Below are 18,869 nucleotides of genomic sequence, written 5' to 3' on the forward strand. Positions count from 1 at the left end.
GCATACAAAATCAACACACAGAAAGTCAGTTGTGTTTTTATGCACTAACAACAAAACATCTGAGAAAGAAATTTTTTAAAATCCCATTTATAATAGCATCAAACAATAAAATACTTCGGAATAAGTTTCACTGAGAAGGTAAAAGATCTATACACATTGAAAACTAAAAGATTTTATGAAAGAAACTAAAGACACAAATAAATGAAAAGATATCCTGTTTCATGGATCAGAATTAGTATTGTTAAAATTCCCACATCACTCAAAGCAAGCTACAGATTCAATGCAATACCGATTAATATTCCCATGGCATTTTTCACAGAAATAGAACAAACAATCCTAAAGTTTGTATGAGACCACAAAAGACTGTGAACAACCAAAGCCATCCTGAGGTTGAAGAATAAAGGTGGAGGCGTCATACTTCCTGACTTTAAACCATACTACAAAGTACAGAATTGTCATAAAAACAGATTCATAGACCAATGGAACTGAATCAAGAGCCCAAAAATAAACTCACATATATATGGTCAATTAATTTACAGCAAAGAAACCAAGGATACACAATGGGGAAAGAACAGTCTTTTCAGTAAATGGCCCTGAGAAAACGGGGTAACCATACAAAAGAATGGAAATGGACTCCTCCTACCTTATACCATACACAAAAAACAACTCAAAATTGATTAAAATCCTAAGCATAAGACCTGAAACCATAAAACTCCTAGAAGACAACATAAGCAATAAGCTTGATATCAGTCTCTGTGAAGATTTTATGGATATGCACCAAAAGCACAAGCCACAAAAACAAAACAAACAAATGGGATTACATTAAACTAAAAAACTACTGCACAGCAAAGGAAACCATCCACAAAATGAAAAGGTTTCCTATGAAATGGGAGAAAATATTCTCAAATGCGTATCTGAGAAGGGATTAATATAAAATATATAAACAGCTCATACAACTCAATAGCAAAAAGACAATCCAATTTTTTTTTTTTTTTGAATGAGCAGAGGATCTGAACAGACATTTTTCTAAAGAAGACACACAGATGGCCAACAGGACATGAAAAGGTGCTCAACCTCACTAATCATCAAGGAAACGCAAATCAAAACCACATGAGATACTACCTTATAACTGTTTGGATGACTATCAAAAAAAAAAAAAAGATACGAGTTAGTAAGCATTGGCAAGGATGCGGAGAAAAGGAAACCCTTACACACTGTTGGTGGGAATGTAAATTGGTTCAGCCACTATGGAAAACAGAATGGAAGATCCTCAAGAAATTAAAAATAGAAGAGCCATATGATCTAGGAATTCTACTTCTGGATATTTATCCAAAGGAAATGAAAACGGGATATGGAAGAGGTTTCTGCACCCTCATGTTTGTTGCAGCATTATTCATAATATATGAAAACAGTAGATACTAGTTACAAGATATGGAAACAATCTAAGCTTCTGTCAACAAACAAACTGATAAAGACGATGTGAGATATATAAAATACCGCATTGTGTATCTTACAGTGTCTCATATACATATATATACATATAATGTGATACTATTCAACAATGATAAAGAAGGAAATCTGGCCATTTGGGACATGGATTAAACTTGAGGGCATTATGGTAAGTGAAATAAATCAGAGGGAAGACAGATACATACGATATCACTTATGTGTGGAATCTGAAAAGTCTAACTCATAGAAACACAGAGTACAGTGGCAGTTACCCTGTGCTGAGCGGTGGGGGAAATGGAGAGATGTTGGTCAAAGGGTTCTAACCTCCAGTTATAAGATGAATAAATTCTGGGAATCTTTGTCCATATGGTAATTATAGTTAATAATGCCATATTATATATTTGAAAGTTGCTATGAGAATAGATGTTCAATGTTCTCACCACAAAAAAGAAATGATAATTATGAGACATGATGGAGTTGTTAGCTAATGCTAAGGCAGTCATCATTTTGCATTATATAAGTGTATATATAATAGTATACCTTAAACTTACACAATATCATAATTATATCTCAGGAAAGCTGGCCAAAAAAAAAAAAAAAAAAAAAAGAAAGAATGAATGAAAAGAAAAGACAAAGGGATTCAGTAGAGGAAAAGTTTGTATTTCCCAGGCTCAGTGGCATTAATAGGTCCTTCCTGGAAGACTGAGGTTCAGTGTTCCATCTATTCTTATCCAGTCTGAGAGTACAGGAATGAATCTGTGGTCCAACATGTCACCCCCCACCCCACCAACACTCCCACCCCCTCTTTCTGCAATGTTCCTTCTCTGGACTGACCTCAGGATCTGGGGCTTCCAGTCACTGAATTTAAAACTCAAATGAATACACGGAACATAACCAAAAATGGGCATAGGGCGGGGTCTGATGTAGTAGTATTGGTGTTCCCCACCCCTCCAATGGGCCACATAATTATATGCTCTATGAGCATTGATAGTTCACACTACCAAAAAAAAAATAGAAGTTTGAATTATATTCTCACCATCGATATAGCTAATTGAAATGTACCACCCCGTTCCACAGACTCTCTCCTGCCTAAGAGTCATTCTCCACGTCCCCCGCCATGCTCTTCCCGGTTATGAGACACCTCCATGTGTGGAGAGGCCTCAGCACACGACCAGCTTTACCACCCAGTGCTTCAGCCGGGATAGGGCGAGTGCTCTGACCAACAGAACAGACGCTGACCACGGGTGTTTCACGGTGGCTTTATCTGGTTTCAAATTAATTAAAGGTGTTTGTTTTTGTTTGAAATGAAAAGGAAAAGGAATAAATGCGCATAACAGCCAGTAGCCACTCTAATGGCTCTCAGCTGTTTTGCAGGGAGGCGGAAGAGGCAAGCATTCTTTTTTCTCCCCCCTCACCATAGCACAAACCCTCCCCAACTTACAATCAGGCAGCTCTCCCATATTAAAGTCACTGCGTGTGTCAGAAGACAGCCAGAGTTTTACTGGCTTTTCCAGATAATTTCAAGGATACTACACTTATTGAGGGCGGTTGGCAATTTTTGGAATCTTAAAAAATATGTAGTTTGAGATCAAAGCACTCTGTTTGTAACTCTAACCTTCTTGGACCCTTCCCCTGCTCCCCACCTTCCAAGAGAAAATGTGACTGGAGGCATTTCTGTCACAAACACATGGAAAACTGCTGATTCTCTGACTATTCTTGACACACCCAGGCACTCCTGAATTAGTTTCATTTTTCCTTCCCTACTCATCCTTGAAATAGAAGCCTACTTAGCTTATTATTTCCTCCCAAATACTACAGCTGGGTTCTCTTTGGCACTGGCACTGGCACTTCTTCAGGATCTCGAATCATCCTTTTACATCTTAAACTGAGGGCTCTCTCTGATACATAACCTTGGGCTCCTATCAGAGGCTGCCTTAAAAGTATAGGCCATTTTCTCTAGAAGAATTTCTTGATGTCTCCTTTCATCTTTCCTCTCTGCACAACGGCAGAACTGTCTTGCAGCTTGGGTCCTGTAAGTGCTTTCTGTAGGCTGGTTTCTCATCTTTTGGCTGTTTCCACGATATGAAGTCTCTTGGTGGCCAGTGGAGGGGAACTGGGAGCTCTGACACTGCCTGGGCTGATGATGTCAGTGGTGGACCCACCCTGAAAAGAACACAGTTCCCCGGAGACTCTCAGTCTTCTCTTATTAATATCCTCCAAATCAGCCTGTTAATGCAGTGTCTGGCTTCCTAATCAAAGAAAACTTTCCAGAAATAGGCATTAGCGGTATCAAAGCTATCTCTTGCACATCTTAAGATTCGAATGTACTAACTTTTGTTTCTTTTCCTCTTTAATGTGACTTCCGGTGGGAACTTCCTTTCCTGTTCATAGAATGGAGGTAAGATAGCAGTTGTGACATCCATGTTTTGTTGTGGTGTTTTTTATTTGACCTGCCCTTTATTGCTATTTGCTGAGTACAGTGATCTTTCAGGAACTTTCTAATTTCTAAAACTTTTAATACTCTTATGCGATGATAATGAAGATGAAGATAAGTCACATCTATTAAATACTTACTGTGTATCAGACACTGCTAAACAAGAGCTTTACATGCATTATTTAATTTATCCTCAGGACATCCATAGGAAACAGGTACTATTATTATCCCTATTGCACAGAAAAGAAACTAAGAGAGTTTCTTTGAAATGGAGAGTTCCAGTGACTTACACAAACGGTAAATGATAGGCTTGGAAACTAAACCCAGAACAGACTCCCCAATTCTCCCTCATAGCTTTATCTTGTAGATAAGAAAGTGTCACCTTGTAATATAACATTTTGCAATGTACAGTGTTTTGTTTTCAGTAAAACTGACTTTCCTAAAAACTCTATGAAGCATTATAACTATTTTTATCTAATCTTGTAGGTAACAAAACCAAGATTCAAAATGATCATTTAGTAATCGTAACAATGATAGCAGCTAAGTTTGTGGTACATTTATGATCACCACTTTTCTCATATTAATATTTCAGTGATTTTATGGAGCAAGACCTATTATCATCCGTATCCTTTCATATGAGACACGTGATGTACTAGATAGACCAAACTATAAACTCTCAATCTGAGCTCAGGTACACAGACTTGAGAACTTAGATTTGATAACTACTATACTAACCCAGATAGCATGGTAACTGAGCAGCACCTAGAACTCCAACCACTGATTCTAATTCCATGGAATAAAATAATTCATTGCATAAGAAAATTTGGTTAGTTCTTGTTCTTATGCCAATTCATGTAGCTTTGATGCATTCGTTCACTTATCGTAGTTAAGATTTTTTTATTTGAGAGACAGTGATTGATCACAAGCTTTGGGGAGGGGGTAGAGGAAAAAATTAGAATTCCCACTGAGCAGGGGGCCCGATGCGGGACTCGATCCCAGAACTCTGGGATCATGACCTAAACTGAAGGCAGACATTTAATTGACTGAGCCACCCACGCACCCCACTTATCACAGTTCTAAGAGACAGTACTGTCCTCAAGGACTGTACAGTGAAACTGAATATCTTCTGAACAGATGTACAATATAAATGTGGTAAAAGTTAAATTAAAATGCAGGCTGACAAGAAAAGAGATGCCGTCTTTCCTTTACATGCCATTCAGCACTCCTGTCCTTCCAAAGCATTTTTAAACCACTTATTCTATTTCTGGCGCTATAATGGAAAGCGGAAAAACAAAACAAGTTGTATGTATTCACTGCCCCCAAGTAATTTACTTTTGACTGGGTGTACATGTACGCACACACACAAAACATAATCATGGAAGCATGGACTAATTCCAAGGACTCCAGGACAGAAATAGATCATTCAAATGAAAGTAAATGCAAATGAAAAACCAAAAACCTATTAGTATCAATAAAATTTTAAAAATTCCATACTGTTTTTCACTTGTGATAACACAGTCAATCTTAAACCACTGGAAGAGAGAAAACTGCTATAACCTTTCTAAAGAGCATTTGGCAGTTTTTATCAGGAGCCTTAGATGGCTGTATCTGTTGATTGGATAAATCCAGTTTTAGTAATCTATGTTAAGGAAGTAAGTGTATGAACAAAACAAAATTGAAAACACTGTATTATTAATGAAATTTATGAGCAATGTCGATATCTACCATTAAGGGAAATTGGTGAGATTAAAAACCATATTTTTGAAAAATATAACAGCACAGGCAAATGTTTAATTATATTATTAATTCTTATATTATTTATAATGCTTATTATAATCATGCTAAATAAAATGCAGGATGCAAAAATACATTTACAGAATAATTCAAATATACTGTATATATAACTATATAGTATGCATACATACTATACATTCTATATAACACTGTATATATATATATATAACTGATATACAAATACATAAAATAAATACAGTGTTTATATATTTGGCTAATATAATTTTAAAATTTTTTAAACTTAAAAATGCTTTCTTTACATCATTTTTTGCATCTTTTACATTAAAACTTGGTACTAATTTTAGAAGAACTACAAGAGGTGTTTCACAGAGGAAACCATGTCCTTGAGGACACTGGGTTTGGTATTTCAGAAAAATGACATTTGATCTATGCCTTAGAGCAGGGGTTGGCAAACCCTTTTCCTGCAAAGGGCCGGATATTAAATATATTTGGCTCTGTGGACATGCAGGCTCTGTTGGAACTGCTCAGCTCTGTTACTATGGAGCAAAAGCAGCCACAGACAGCTCAGAAATGGCCGAACGTGGCTCTGTTTTAAGAAAATGTTCCTTACAGACATGGAAATCTGAATGCCATACAATTTCCACTTCTGATTTTTTTCAATCACTTAAAAATGTGAACATCATTCTTAGCTCCCAGGCAGTATAAAGACAGGCAGAGGGCAGAATGTGACCTGTGGGTTGCATGTGCTGACCCCTGACTTAGAGAATGAATGAGATACAAAGACAATAGATATGGAAAGAATAAAAGCAATCCCAGTTTGCTTTGAGGATTGGAAGTGGTGTAGAATGCCCCCCTCACACTTACTGGGGAAGCACAGTTGCTGAAGGCAGTTGCTCTGTAAGGAAAGATCTACCTCTAGAGTAGTTCTCCCTTATCCACAGGTGGTATGTTCCAAGACCCCCAGTGGATGCCTGAAACCATGGACAGTACTGAACTCTACAAATACTACGGGTTCTTTCCTGTATATACCTATGATAAAGTTTAATTTATAAATTAGGCATAAGAAGAGATTAACAGCAGTAATAATACAGTAGAACTAGTATAGCGATATGCTGTAATAAGAGTTGTGAATGTGGTCTCTCAAAATATCATACTGTACTCACCCCTCTTGTGGTGATGTGAGATGAAAACATGCTTACGAGATGAGACGAAGCGAGGTGAGTCGCAGGTGTTATGACCTCGTGGGAGGCTACCTGTGACCTTCCCACGGTGTGATGGGAGGAGCAGCATCTGCCTCTGGACTGTGGTTGACCGAGGGTGACTGAAACCAGGGAAAGCAAAACCACGGGTGAGGAGGAAGTACTGTGCCAGGGGACAGGTAGCGCTCTCTGGGGTGCCACCGCTAAGGAGGGCGGGAAAACCCATGTGAGTTTCCACGGGATACATGGGATTGCTTTAACCCAAACCAGCCCCAGATGGCCGTCTGGATATGTCCCTGAACAAAGTACTATGTGTTCAAAGGAAACAGAGGTCTCCCTCTTAGAAACTGCAAGATCACAGAGAAAAATGCCCTACTGGGTGTGGTTCACACCTGCTGAAGCAGAGAAAAGTTAAGAGTAAAAAGCGAAGGGAGGATCCTTTAAATATTCAATTTGACCAAGGAGAGTGCTCTAAGTTAAAGGCGGGACTTGAGATCATATATCCGTCATTGCTGCTAAAAAGAAACACTTTACAGAAAGGGAAGTCAGCCAGATTTCATTCGTCAGGAGGCAAGAGAAGGGCTGGCTCCACGTGCAATATGAACGAGCATTTTTGGAGCCTGTCTGGCAGCCCATTCCAAAATAACCAGCATTCTGTGAACAGATCCCCGTGACCTCTGCCCCACTGTTCGAAGGACCAACAGGACCAGCTGCTTCTGGTGCTACTCCACACTGGCAGTTCCAAGAGCTGGGAGCAGGGGAACCCAACTGTAGTTGAACCGTTCACTTGCAAAAAGATAGCAGAGGACACCAGTGGAAATTCTTTGCATTCATCTTGTCCCCCAGTTTTTGCTGGGAGCTTCTTTTAAATTTTTTTAAGTGATAGGGTTAGGAGGATGAGGGACCATGGCCCCATACACTTCCATGTCTTGCCTCTGAAATTTGATACTATGAAAAACTAGAGGTTTACGACTCTACAAAAGAGAAGAGGAAAAGGGAGTTGTTTAAACTCTGAAAGTGTAACTGGGCAGTCTCTATATATGTTATGCATGTGTGTATATGTAATACATATGTAAATCCTTTATCTTGTAGAGCTGATCTTAGCATGGATATACTTCCGAAGCTAAGTCTTTAATGCTCCTAAGAACATCACAGAGGCACAGAAAATTAGTAAGAACCATATTCTTTATATTTCATGTCTTTTCCCACCATGCAAAGGGTTTCCACTTCTCAGAAAAGGCTACTTCTCTGCAAGCTGGCAGAAAGAAGAACCAAAATTATAAACCAATATCACATTTCTATTCAAAACCTATTCTGCTTTTCTTTGGTCTGTTATTTTTTTTTTCCTTTACATTATATAGCTAATAAATAAATGAGGATCCAGTATTATCAGGCCAATGGAGGTTGTTCCAAATATTTTTCTAGGTCATTTATTAAGAAAGGCAGCAAACATACACAGAGAGAGATAGATTATTAATTGTCAATAATCCTTATTTTTGAGGCATTTTTATTAATTTTTCTTTTGTGCACCTTTTCTGGGATTTTTTTTTTTTTTGCTTGTATAACTAAAGGAAAAATCATGAATGTTTTTTAATTTAAAAAATACTTATGGAAAAATAAAATAAAGACAGAGTCAGACAGTGGTTAACATGTGACAGCAGAACCTGGATGAACAATTCTCAGCTCAGAGGTACTTGGGGAATATTTAACTTTCCATGACCAAATTCTTGTGTTAAAGGAAAAGAATCCCACCTGCTTTTATCTATCCCCCTATATACCAAGATGTTATATTAATATGTGAGACCATTAAGTAAACCAGTTTGAAGCACTTCTGATTATTAGGTATTATTCTTCCGTTTCTTAAAGTACAGCATCCTTGCCTTTCTTGAACTTTCTTAGTGTTATCACAGACCAGGATTCCCTACAAGACTGGGACATAAGCTATTTCTCTGGGTTTTTGCTGAAACTTTCCTGGCCCAAGTTTTCATGACATCTTTGGTTTCTAATTCAAGGCCTTCATTTTTAAAAGGAACTACAAACTACAAGTAATGTAATAAAATTTGCATTGGCTAATTAGTAAAGGCAAGTCTGAATCAGAGGAAGATTCTATAGTATGAAACATAATTTCAAAGTATGGTGTTTCTTGGAAGTTCATCGTTTTACCTGAATGAGCTGTATGCTATTCAATAAATTTGCTTTGAACACTTGTCAGCCATGGTTTCTAATTCAGCTTAACAATTGTTCAGATTCCAACGGGGTCTCTTAACAACTTGAGAATTTCTCACAAATGCCAATTTAATTCTCTTACCTTAAAATTGTTCATATAAAGATAACAAAATATGGAATTTCAATAATTGTACAAATCCAAATGATAATACAACTTAGTTTTTTCTCATTGTTAACAACATAGATCTGATGGAAAGCATAAGAATATGTTGAGAATATGTCAGTGTATACACATAATAAGTGCTCAATAAATACTTGTCAGGTGAGCATAGGAGTTATTATTATAATTGCAAGCATTCCATTAGGGGGCAGTGGGTATGTGCAGAAAGTACCAGCAGTATTTTTCCATTCTCCCTCTTACTCTCTTCAGTTGTTATGCCAGAGAAGTTTTCAATCTTATTTTTGTGCAAGCACTATACAATTTAAGTTTTTTCCTCATATATTACCCATTAACACACGATCTGAATTCAGAATAATTGCTTACATCACTCAACAGAATAGGCCCTCGGGGCTCTGAGTGACCAGATGACTCTCCCCAAGTCATGTGATGAAGAAAGAGCTAAGCTGAAGATCTGTTTAGCTCCTTTGAGACCCTGATCCCAAATTCCTCCTCCCTATATGGCTTTCTTTTTAAGTCTTTAATGAAATGCTGGGAAGATGTATGAGTGAGAGAATCTGGGTACAGGAGGTGTCACAAAGATGAATGTGTTCCGTAAAGTTCAGGGACTTCACTATCATAATACATAAACTATGTTCATGAAGCTGGGTCACCACAACTGTTATGCTCAATCATCTGTTAAATGTCACGATGGGTGTGTTTTTTTAGATGCACTTTACTTGCTGAAATCAGCTCCATTTTTAAGAAGCATAGCAAGTACCTTAACCAAGAATACTTAAATTCTATTTATAATGTAAAATAATAAAACGACCCAAATCTATTCAGTCCTTGATAGTTCCCAAAGCTTTCTACACCCATTATCACATGTGATCCTCATCATAACCGTCTGGAGCAGCTGGAGGTGGCAGAATAATCGCTGGGAAGGGAGCCGGTATTCAGACAAAACAATCTGGTTAAGTTACTAGTCTAATCTTCTACTGATGTGATGCAGAGGTGGAAATTTACAAAATAATAGGGGCGCCGGGGTGGCTCAGTGGGTTAAAGCCTCTGCCTTTGGCTCAGGTCATGATGCCAGGGTCCTGGGATCTGGGCTCTCTGCTGAGCAGGGAGCCTGCTTCCACCTCTCTCTCTGCCTGCCTCTCTGTCAAATAAATAAATAAAATCTTCAAAAATATTTTTAAAAATAAAAATTAAAAAATAAATAATAATAAACTACCCAGACAGAATGCTAAGGAATAGCATGTGATGGAGAACATTCATGTCTTCTTTCAGTAAACTTCAGAAAGATAACAAAGGCTACTGCGCCCAGTACAGAGGGGAGGTGTGTGATGCTGTCCTGGCCAAAGATGCTCTGGTTTTCTTCAACAACTCCTACGCAGACCCTGAGGAGGCCCAAGAACTGCTGGTTCACACCGCCTGGAATGAACTGAGAGCCGTGAGCCCGTTTTGCCGACCCGCTGCTGAGGCTTTGCTGTGCAGCCACATCTTCCAAGGCTGCAACCCCAGAGCAGTGCCTAATCCTATACCCGTTTGCAGGTAAAAGTTAAAAAAAAAAAAAGAAAGAAAGAAAAAAGTGGGAGGATTCTGTTGAATGCAAACTGAAGAGTATTCAAAAAAAGCTGTCCTGTGCTATGAAAAGGTAGCTTTCATCCAAAACAGACGTAATTAATTGGACAATAGTCCTGCCATGTAAATCACTGATGACATCCTAAAATACAAGGGCTCTGAACTTCTAGAAAGTGTCATAAAAGGTATAATACTCTATTTTACTTGTTATTGTTCACATCATCATATTTATAAGTAGTTCTAGCTTTCTGTGAAATAAAAAAAAGAAAAACCAAAAACAAAACCCGCAAACCTGGACCTCATTAGTGAGCTACACTAGAAAAGGAAAAGAAAGGTCCATTTCAAATGTTTCAGCACTATTTGCTGATGAATATGAGCTCTTGGTGACCATTTCAGAATATTACTTTCTATAATATGTGTATTATCTTTAAATACATTCCACCCAATGTTCTAATTTAAATACTAACATTCCTTCTCATGGTGGGGGGGTTAATAAACAGTTATTTCTTTAAAACACCCATACTCTTTAAACATGGAAATTCATAAATCCATGTTTGATAGAATTATCTTGCTTTATTTACTTCATATGTAGGAAAGACCGGAATCAAACTGGCTTTTGGGCCAAGTAGAACAAAGTTGAAGTACTGTTTGTACTGCTTTCTAGATACATGTAATCTTGGCTAACCTTCAGTTTCCTCATCTGCAAAACAGAGAGGATTAAAGGATAAAACGTCCTCATGGTATGTGTTAGAAACTGGGTAGACACTGTTTTCTTCTGAAGAAAACACACCAACACAGCACATTACCACCTCTGTTTTGATAAAACCAGAAACTATTTAAATATTGAAATAATCATAGCGCCTTGAGGTCATTAAAATAGAATGCTCTATTCCTCAACTCACTGCAAATATTGAGGGTTTGAAGAAGTTTTAAGATGAATATAACTTGCTGTTCCTTCATCCAAGATAATTATATTTTCATCAGACATAACATCTAAGTATCTCTTGGGGAACAATCAGAATTAAAATTGAGTTGTATCTTTATATGCTAGCACAAAATAAATTTATTGAGTAACTTTCAACATGTCCTAGGCTAGCTTCCATGCAAGAGCCATACATGTTCTTTTTGAGAATAATTTACCTTTTTTGGGTTTTTTTGGATTAAAAAAAATCCCTTTCAATGAGATTTCAAATTTATTAGAATAGCATAATCATCTCCTAAATCTTTAAGTCGATTATAATATACTTTTAAAAAATTCCTTTCCTTAGAGCTTTTGTTTATCCTTCCAAGTGGTTCAAAAGTCTTCAACCATTTTGCATTTCTAATTACTTCTAGTTATTTGTGAGATTTTTAAAAGCATTCTTTAAAACCATTACTCACAGTTTCCTTTCCTTTTTTTTTTTTTTTTTTTGTTTTGTTTCAGAGTAGAATTTAGTGATTCATCACTTACACACAACACTCAGGGCTCCTCATTACAAGTGCCGTCCTTAACCTCCATCAGCCACTGAAATCATCCCCCACCCACCTCCCTCCATCAACCCTCAGTTTGTTCTCTACCTTTACGAGTCTTATGATTTGTTTCCCTATTTTCACCCCCCATATGTTCACCTATTTTATTTATTAAATTCCACATCTACTCATGCTTTTCTAATCATAAATAGTAATTAAACACTTAGCCCAACTTTCCATGAATGACAAAGAATTTCTTTGACAAATATTTATTGAGCTTCTACTGGTCTCTCAGCACTATACTAGGGCATTTGTTTGTGGGACTTACATTCTAGTAGGAGAAGATAATGAGCAAGAGACACAATAAATAAGTAACTTATATATTACCTTAGGAGGTGTTTTGAATCATGGAAAGAGAAATAATGAGCACCAGGTTAGGGGAGATCAGGGTGCCAAGGATGGAAGATAAAGTTTTGATTTTAAAAATAGGTATTATCAAAATAAATGAAATCTTGCCATTTTCGATGATGTGGATGGAACTAGAGGGTATTAGATTAGTGAAATAAGTCAATTGGAGAAAGACAACGATCAATGATCTCCCTGATATGAGGAAGTGGAGATGCAACATGAGGGGTTTGGGGGGTAGGAAAAGAATAAATGAACCAAGATGCGATCAGGAGAGAGACAAACCGTAAGAGACTCTTAATCTCACAAAACAAACTGAGGGTAGCTGGGGGCAAGGGGGTAGGGAGAGGGTGGTGGGGTTATGGACATTGGGGAGGGTATGTGCTATGGTGAGTGCTGTGAACTGTGTAAACCTGGTGATTCACAAACCTGTACCCCTGGGGCTAATGATCCATTATATGTTTAAAAAAATATTTTTAAAAATTAAAAATTTTAATTTTAAAAATTAAAAATTTGTTGAGGGTAGGCCTAATTAAGTTAAGCATAATTTTACTGAATACTCCACACTTGGTCTTTGAAAATTTTATCTGGAATTATAAACCAGGTTAGTATTATCAACTGTGTTTTATCTGCCAATGATCAATTTGTAGACCATTACTTTTAGCTTTTACACTTGATTACATAATCATATATACAAGCACCTGGTGTAGCGCTGTGACTTATTCCTGATGCTCACTGTCATTCATATCATAGAAAATCTTTTTCTTAAATTCTCTATTTTTATTCATCTCTTGTTCAGCTGGAGTAGGTATTTTTTCAGATTACATGTTAAAAAACTTTTTACCATGATCTTATGAGTATGTGTGTGTTTCTATTTAAGTCTTCTGTTACATTTAAATTTCCTGAAAATCTTATGCACTCTAATTGTTTTTTGGCTGTGCTGTCATGAAGAACATATCAGGCAATCCTGAATTTTGTTCTTTTAGAGGGAATATTTTATCTTGCCAAATGGTGGGAGGACTATTTTTTCATCTCTTAGATTCAAAAGATTTGTAAAATTCATCTGGGAGTAATTCTTTTCATTATTTTCTTTCCTTTCAGGAATGCAAAAATAATGAATAATGTACCTTAATTAACAGGCTTACATCATTTTTGTCCTAAAAAATACTTTCTTTTAGTATATCTTTGAGTATTTTCTATTTCTTACTCTAATTTTCTTATGGGGAAACATTATCTGTATGCTGGATTTCTTGCTGGCTCTTTCCCCTCAGCTGTCTCCTCACGTATTTTCGCTCTTCCTTTTTTCTGTCTGCATTCAGTTCAGACTTGTCAAGTTTTCCTGTTATTTGTCCAATGTCTTGCAGTGCCATTTCTTTACAGTTTTTAATGACAATTTTAAGTTCTTTGGTGTCCCTTTCACTTCTTTGTGGTCTTTACTTTCTTCAGTTGCTACTATGTTCAAGTTAACTTCGTTTTCAGCTATTTTACATTTCATCCTGATTTTTTTCCCCATGAAAAACTCTTCTATAGAGGTCATCTTTAATACACATCAATGAAAACAAAGCAAAACAAACAAAAATTTTTCTCATGTGTTCTGCTTAAGATTAAAAAATAACTTCCCAGTGTTATTTGCTTCCTCCACATAATGTGGACCACAGAATTTTTTTCACCTGCCCCATATTATTTTTGTACAGTCTAACAGTGCTGTAGGAATGTACAAAGTTGTGTTTGTGTGACCCAAGGGTGGGACCCAGGCATAAGAAGAAGCAAGCTAAGCAATACTCTGCTTCTTCAAGTTCTCGGAAGCCTTGAAAGCCCCACTGCTCTCCCTTCCATTACAGATACCTCAAGAATTCTAAATCCTATTGTTGTTCTTATGACCACATTGTATCCCATCACATTCATATGCACGGCCCTTTCATTCCACACATGTTCAGTTGGCCCATATTGACAGGTGGCTGCCCAGAAAAGTGGCAGTGTAGGCATGAGTGTTTTTAAAACGACACCACTGGGACATATATATGTCCCAATGCATATGCATGCACACACACACACACACACACAATTTCCTCCTCTCTGACTCCTTTAGATTCTGAATGAGCAACACTGCTATTATCTCTAATTTCTTTAATATTCTTTAATTTCCTTTTATTTTTAATCCCAAATATTTTAATTTGGAGTTAACCAGTTTTTTTTCTATGTCATCTGTCCTATTTTCTATAGGATAAACAAATATCATGCACAAAATTCTAATTAGTCCAACTAGTCTTTCTTCAGCCTCTTCATTTGTAATAAAACACATGGATGAACATAACATTTTATATTTAAATAGATTAAATTACTCTGGCCTTCTCAGACAGAAGCGCACACAGCCACGGGCTAGGAGGCAGCTTCTCCCCAAAGCTAGGGTGGTTAAGGACTCACATACCCTCCAGTAACCCAACAGGAGGGCGATGCTCTTTCCTTTTGGTGCACAAAATATGCAGAGGTGCCAACTGTGCTCCTAGGTCCCTGCCCATTAGCCCTGAGATAACAGGAAAATCTCTCAGGCTTGAAACTGACTGACAATGACCTATGACTTTTATTATGCAGATTTTTAAAACTCGATGTACCTTGTTTCTGTCCCTTTGTATTTATTCTCACATGAATTTGAGAGAATGCATATTAGGGATTCCTCATCTGTTACCTTCTGAACTTCACAATTCTTTTCCCCCAGGAGAATTAACTACACTTTCAAAACAGAGCAAGACAGCGTTTCATCTCAGGGATTATATGCTATCCTCATAAAGTCTCCAATTATTTACAATAAAAGGAACCTCTCAAAAACACTTTTGCAAGAACAGTGATGCTGGTTTAAAAATATGGAAACTAGGCTCTGCCACAAATTTGGCTTTGACATGCTATGATTCATCAAGTTTTGTTCTCCATAAAATATTTTAGAGAATACTGCCTGGCAGTAAAGGAGCTCTTCTGTGCAAAAGAATGGCAGGCAATGGAAGAAAAGACTCACAGAGGACTCTACAGATCTGGGATGCACCCGCTCTCCATGCCAGATTGCTACAAGCTTCCCAGCATGCACTGGGACCCCACGGCCTGCACCAGACTGCCATATTTAGGTAACAGAGCTCTCTCAAGACTTTAGAGCTTAAGACAAATCTATTATTTTGAAGAAGCTAAGCTGTGAACTTAAATCTCCCAATATTTCTAGGCATTTCTAATGTATTTTGTGAGTTCTGCCCATTTTAGATACTTAATTACAGAATCCTGCTGTCTATTCTAATTACCCAAGTTAGCACTGGGGTTTAATTTCATTTGTTCGAAAAGAAATTAAGAAGCACTTTTAACTGCTGCTTAAGATCTTATTTCAGAACGAGAGCTTGTAACATTTTTTGGAATGTGCAGAGAAAAGGCTAAGAAATCTCATATTGTGTCAGATGAGTGGAATAAAAGAATAAAGTCCCCCTTCTGAGCCAGCAAAGCAGATTTCTAAGCATGCAAAAATAAGCCACATGGCTGAAAATGCTGATCTCACAAAACAAAGCTGAATCTCTGCATGTTGTTTAATGAACTTCATGTGGAAGGAACATGTTGTTAGCCCTAACAGCTGGTTTAATTTCAATGACACAATCCTTTCTCATTCGAATGCAAAGAATGCTTTCCAGTTGTATATTGAAAAACTGAAAGAGAACTCACATTTCTTAGCACTCACTCACAGAATATTTGAGGTTATCTGGATGCTCATTTAAAACAAATTTTTATCCTTTCCCCCTCAGATTATAAAAAGGAAAACTTAACAAGTAAGTAATTTTGTTTGTGCCCTTGAACCTTTATGTGTATGTAATTGGATTCGTGCATGCGTATTTACACTCATACTTAGAGAACAGAATGTACGGCCCCCTCAAAGGTTTTTTTTTTGCTAAGCTGACTGGTGTAAAACAGGAAGGAAGATCATCAGAAATCTCAGCTTACAGCTCCTAATTAGGCCATGAAGAGCACTGTATTTACTAAATGATACAAATAATATCCCCTACCCCAAGGTTGTAACTTGCTTGATCCTTTCTATGGCTACAAAATAAGCCAAACTGAAAATATCACCTTTTGATTTTACATTTTTGATTTTCATAACATCTAATTATTTACAGATGAAAACAAATATTTATTTGTTCTTTGAGTCAATTCATGATCCTCATTTGTGACAACAGATCTTTCTTTTGGAAGATGGGTGTTAAGACAGCTACTTTCTAGCATAAAGTTTACAGGGTCAAACCGAACAGTTTTAAAACTGGGTGCCTCAAAATCCCTAGGGAAGAATTCAAGAAGGTTGCTTGGAAAGAGATGTCTTAGACACAAAGTTGTATCTGAGGATGCTTTAACCTACCAGAATGCAGAAATCTTCAGAATGAAACTAGAAAAGTTTTCATGTCAATTAACTTCCACTGATTTGAGTGATCTAAGGTTTAAATCATAATAATTTCCTGTGATCTATCTTCGGGGCCTGACTGCCTCTGCACCTGGCTAAGAGCCAGGCCTTGATTTTTCCAGCCTCCTTCAAGGACTGAAGAATGAATGCTACTGGTCCCACTTGAACGGCTCGGTGTTAATAAACAGCAGCAGCATGGAAACCCTAAAAATCTATTACTCTGGAAGCCTGTCAAATTGTTATTTCCAAACGGAAGGAATGAAAAAGAAATGTTTCGATTCTTTGTCATACGAGCAGCTAAAGTTCAGTTTGATTGGACCTTTAACTGGTGACTTTGGTCTTCATTATCCCTTGATTGTTTACTCATTCATGCACCCAGGCATTCATTCCACTGTATGGAAGGTACTTACCTTCAGTCCTAGACTAAATATGAACACACACACAAAATCCAGATTTCTGCCTCGTATACTGATTTTAAAAAGTTGTGAACAGCATAAATTAGTTACAATAAACCAATTCCCTATTCTTAAAAACCTAGTTTAATGAAATCTTTGGTACCTGTAAGAAAATGAACTGCAAATGTCATGAGTGGATCATTTCACTTGGCCACGTCATGGGGAACATCTAAAACCGTGCTCCCTGATTAAATGCAATTATTATTGAAGAAATCGGCTCCGGCCTTTAAGGTAGGTTGATGGCTAAGCAAAGAAGACATCCTAACTAGATAGAGTGTCCCATATTTTATGGAGTGTATAAAGCCCTCAAATATTTCTTACCAGTGCACTTTGAAGGGTGATGGAATGGTTTTTTGTTTTTGTTTTATTTTTTTGCTTGAACATACACAGTAGAATTTCAGTAGTTTTCATTTCTATAATTTTTCTTTTTGCTGAGATGAAGAATGTTTTTGAACTTGTAATGTCTTTGTACTATTTACTTTGCCTCTTTGGCAGGCATTTCAATATTCCTGAATTCAGCAGAGCTGTACGCACTCTGTTTTTCCTCAGATGGGCTTGTGGGGGACAGTCTCCGCCTCCCAGCTGATCTTCAGATTAGCTTTCTCTCACCTGAAGAGCCGAAAGCTGTATCAGCTGGACACATTCTTGAGCGACATTTCTCTTCCGTCAGTAATCTACAGATGTGATTTCACTCTTTTCTAGCTTCTTGTTTTGAAAACGATCAGCCGTCTGATAGGAGTCTGGTTACTTTTTCCTATAAGCAATTTGCTGCTTCTGTTTAGAAACAAACTTGGAGATGTTTCTCTTTATCCTTATTACCTGCCTGGTGGAAATCCTCTATAATGGTGTGTTACTAAACATCTCTTTCCAACTCTGGAGAGTTCAGGCTGCAGGCAGGCCGATGATCTTTCTAAAGCAAAAAGCTGATCACGCTACTCCACTGATGCTAGTCCCGCCACGGTTCTCCCCACTTACTGCAGGGCAAAGTCCAAACTACTTACCTTGGCATGCAAGGCTTTTTATGACCCAGACCTGATCTCTGCAGCCTTCTCTACACACACTCCCCAAGTCAACAAGGAAACTTTTAGGTGCACTTTTAGGAAAGCACCACAACTGCTTGGTTTGGACCCTGAGATACGCTATTCCTTCTTTGTGGAATACTTCCTCCTCCCTCCCTGCCTCCCCTTTTCCTCCTGCTCCACCCCACACATACTCCTTCAACTGGGCATTCCCTAGTCAACCTTTACACTTAATTTAAAATTATTGATTTTAGAAAACCTACCTAGTGTATCTAGACCTGGAGCTGAACTGCCCCTGGATGTTCAGAAGCTTGTAAGTTTTATAAGACTTCTTACATTCTATTATAATTATCAATTTACCGATTGTTCCCCAG

The 18,869-nt window shown here is 37.5% G+C and overlaps 1 protein-coding gene across 4 annotated transcripts in view; it reads left to right on the top strand.

The window, feature by feature from the left end:
• MUSK (muscle associated receptor tyrosine kinase) overlaps window positions 1–18,869 on the top strand; it is a 96,275-nt gene that overhangs the window by 64,920 nt on the left and 12,486 nt on the right. For 2 of the 4 annotated variants that reach the window (XM_004747788.3, XM_004747790.3), the window contains 4 exons: window positions 3,841–3,847; window positions 10,454–10,717; window positions 15,542–15,717; window positions 16,375–16,398. In XM_004747788.3, coding sequence (XP_004747845.1) covers window positions 3,841–3,847; window positions 10,454–10,717; window positions 15,542–15,717; window positions 16,375–16,398 — 471 coding nt within the window. The remainder of the gene's footprint in view (window positions 1–3,840; window positions 3,848–10,453; window positions 10,718–15,541; window positions 15,718–16,374; window positions 16,399–18,869) is intronic. The other 2 variants (XM_004747789.3, XM_004747791.3) reach the window with 1 other exon arrangement.

The sequence above is a fragment of the Mustela putorius genome, unplaced genomic scaffold (genome assembly GCF_011764305.1).
Source record: "Mustela putorius furo isolate JIRA1106 unplaced genomic scaffold, ASM1176430v1.1 tig00000580_pilon_pilon_pilon, whole genome shotgun sequence".
NCBI classification, from domain to species: Eukaryota; Metazoa; Chordata; class Mammalia; order Carnivora; family Mustelidae; genus Mustela; species Mustela putorius.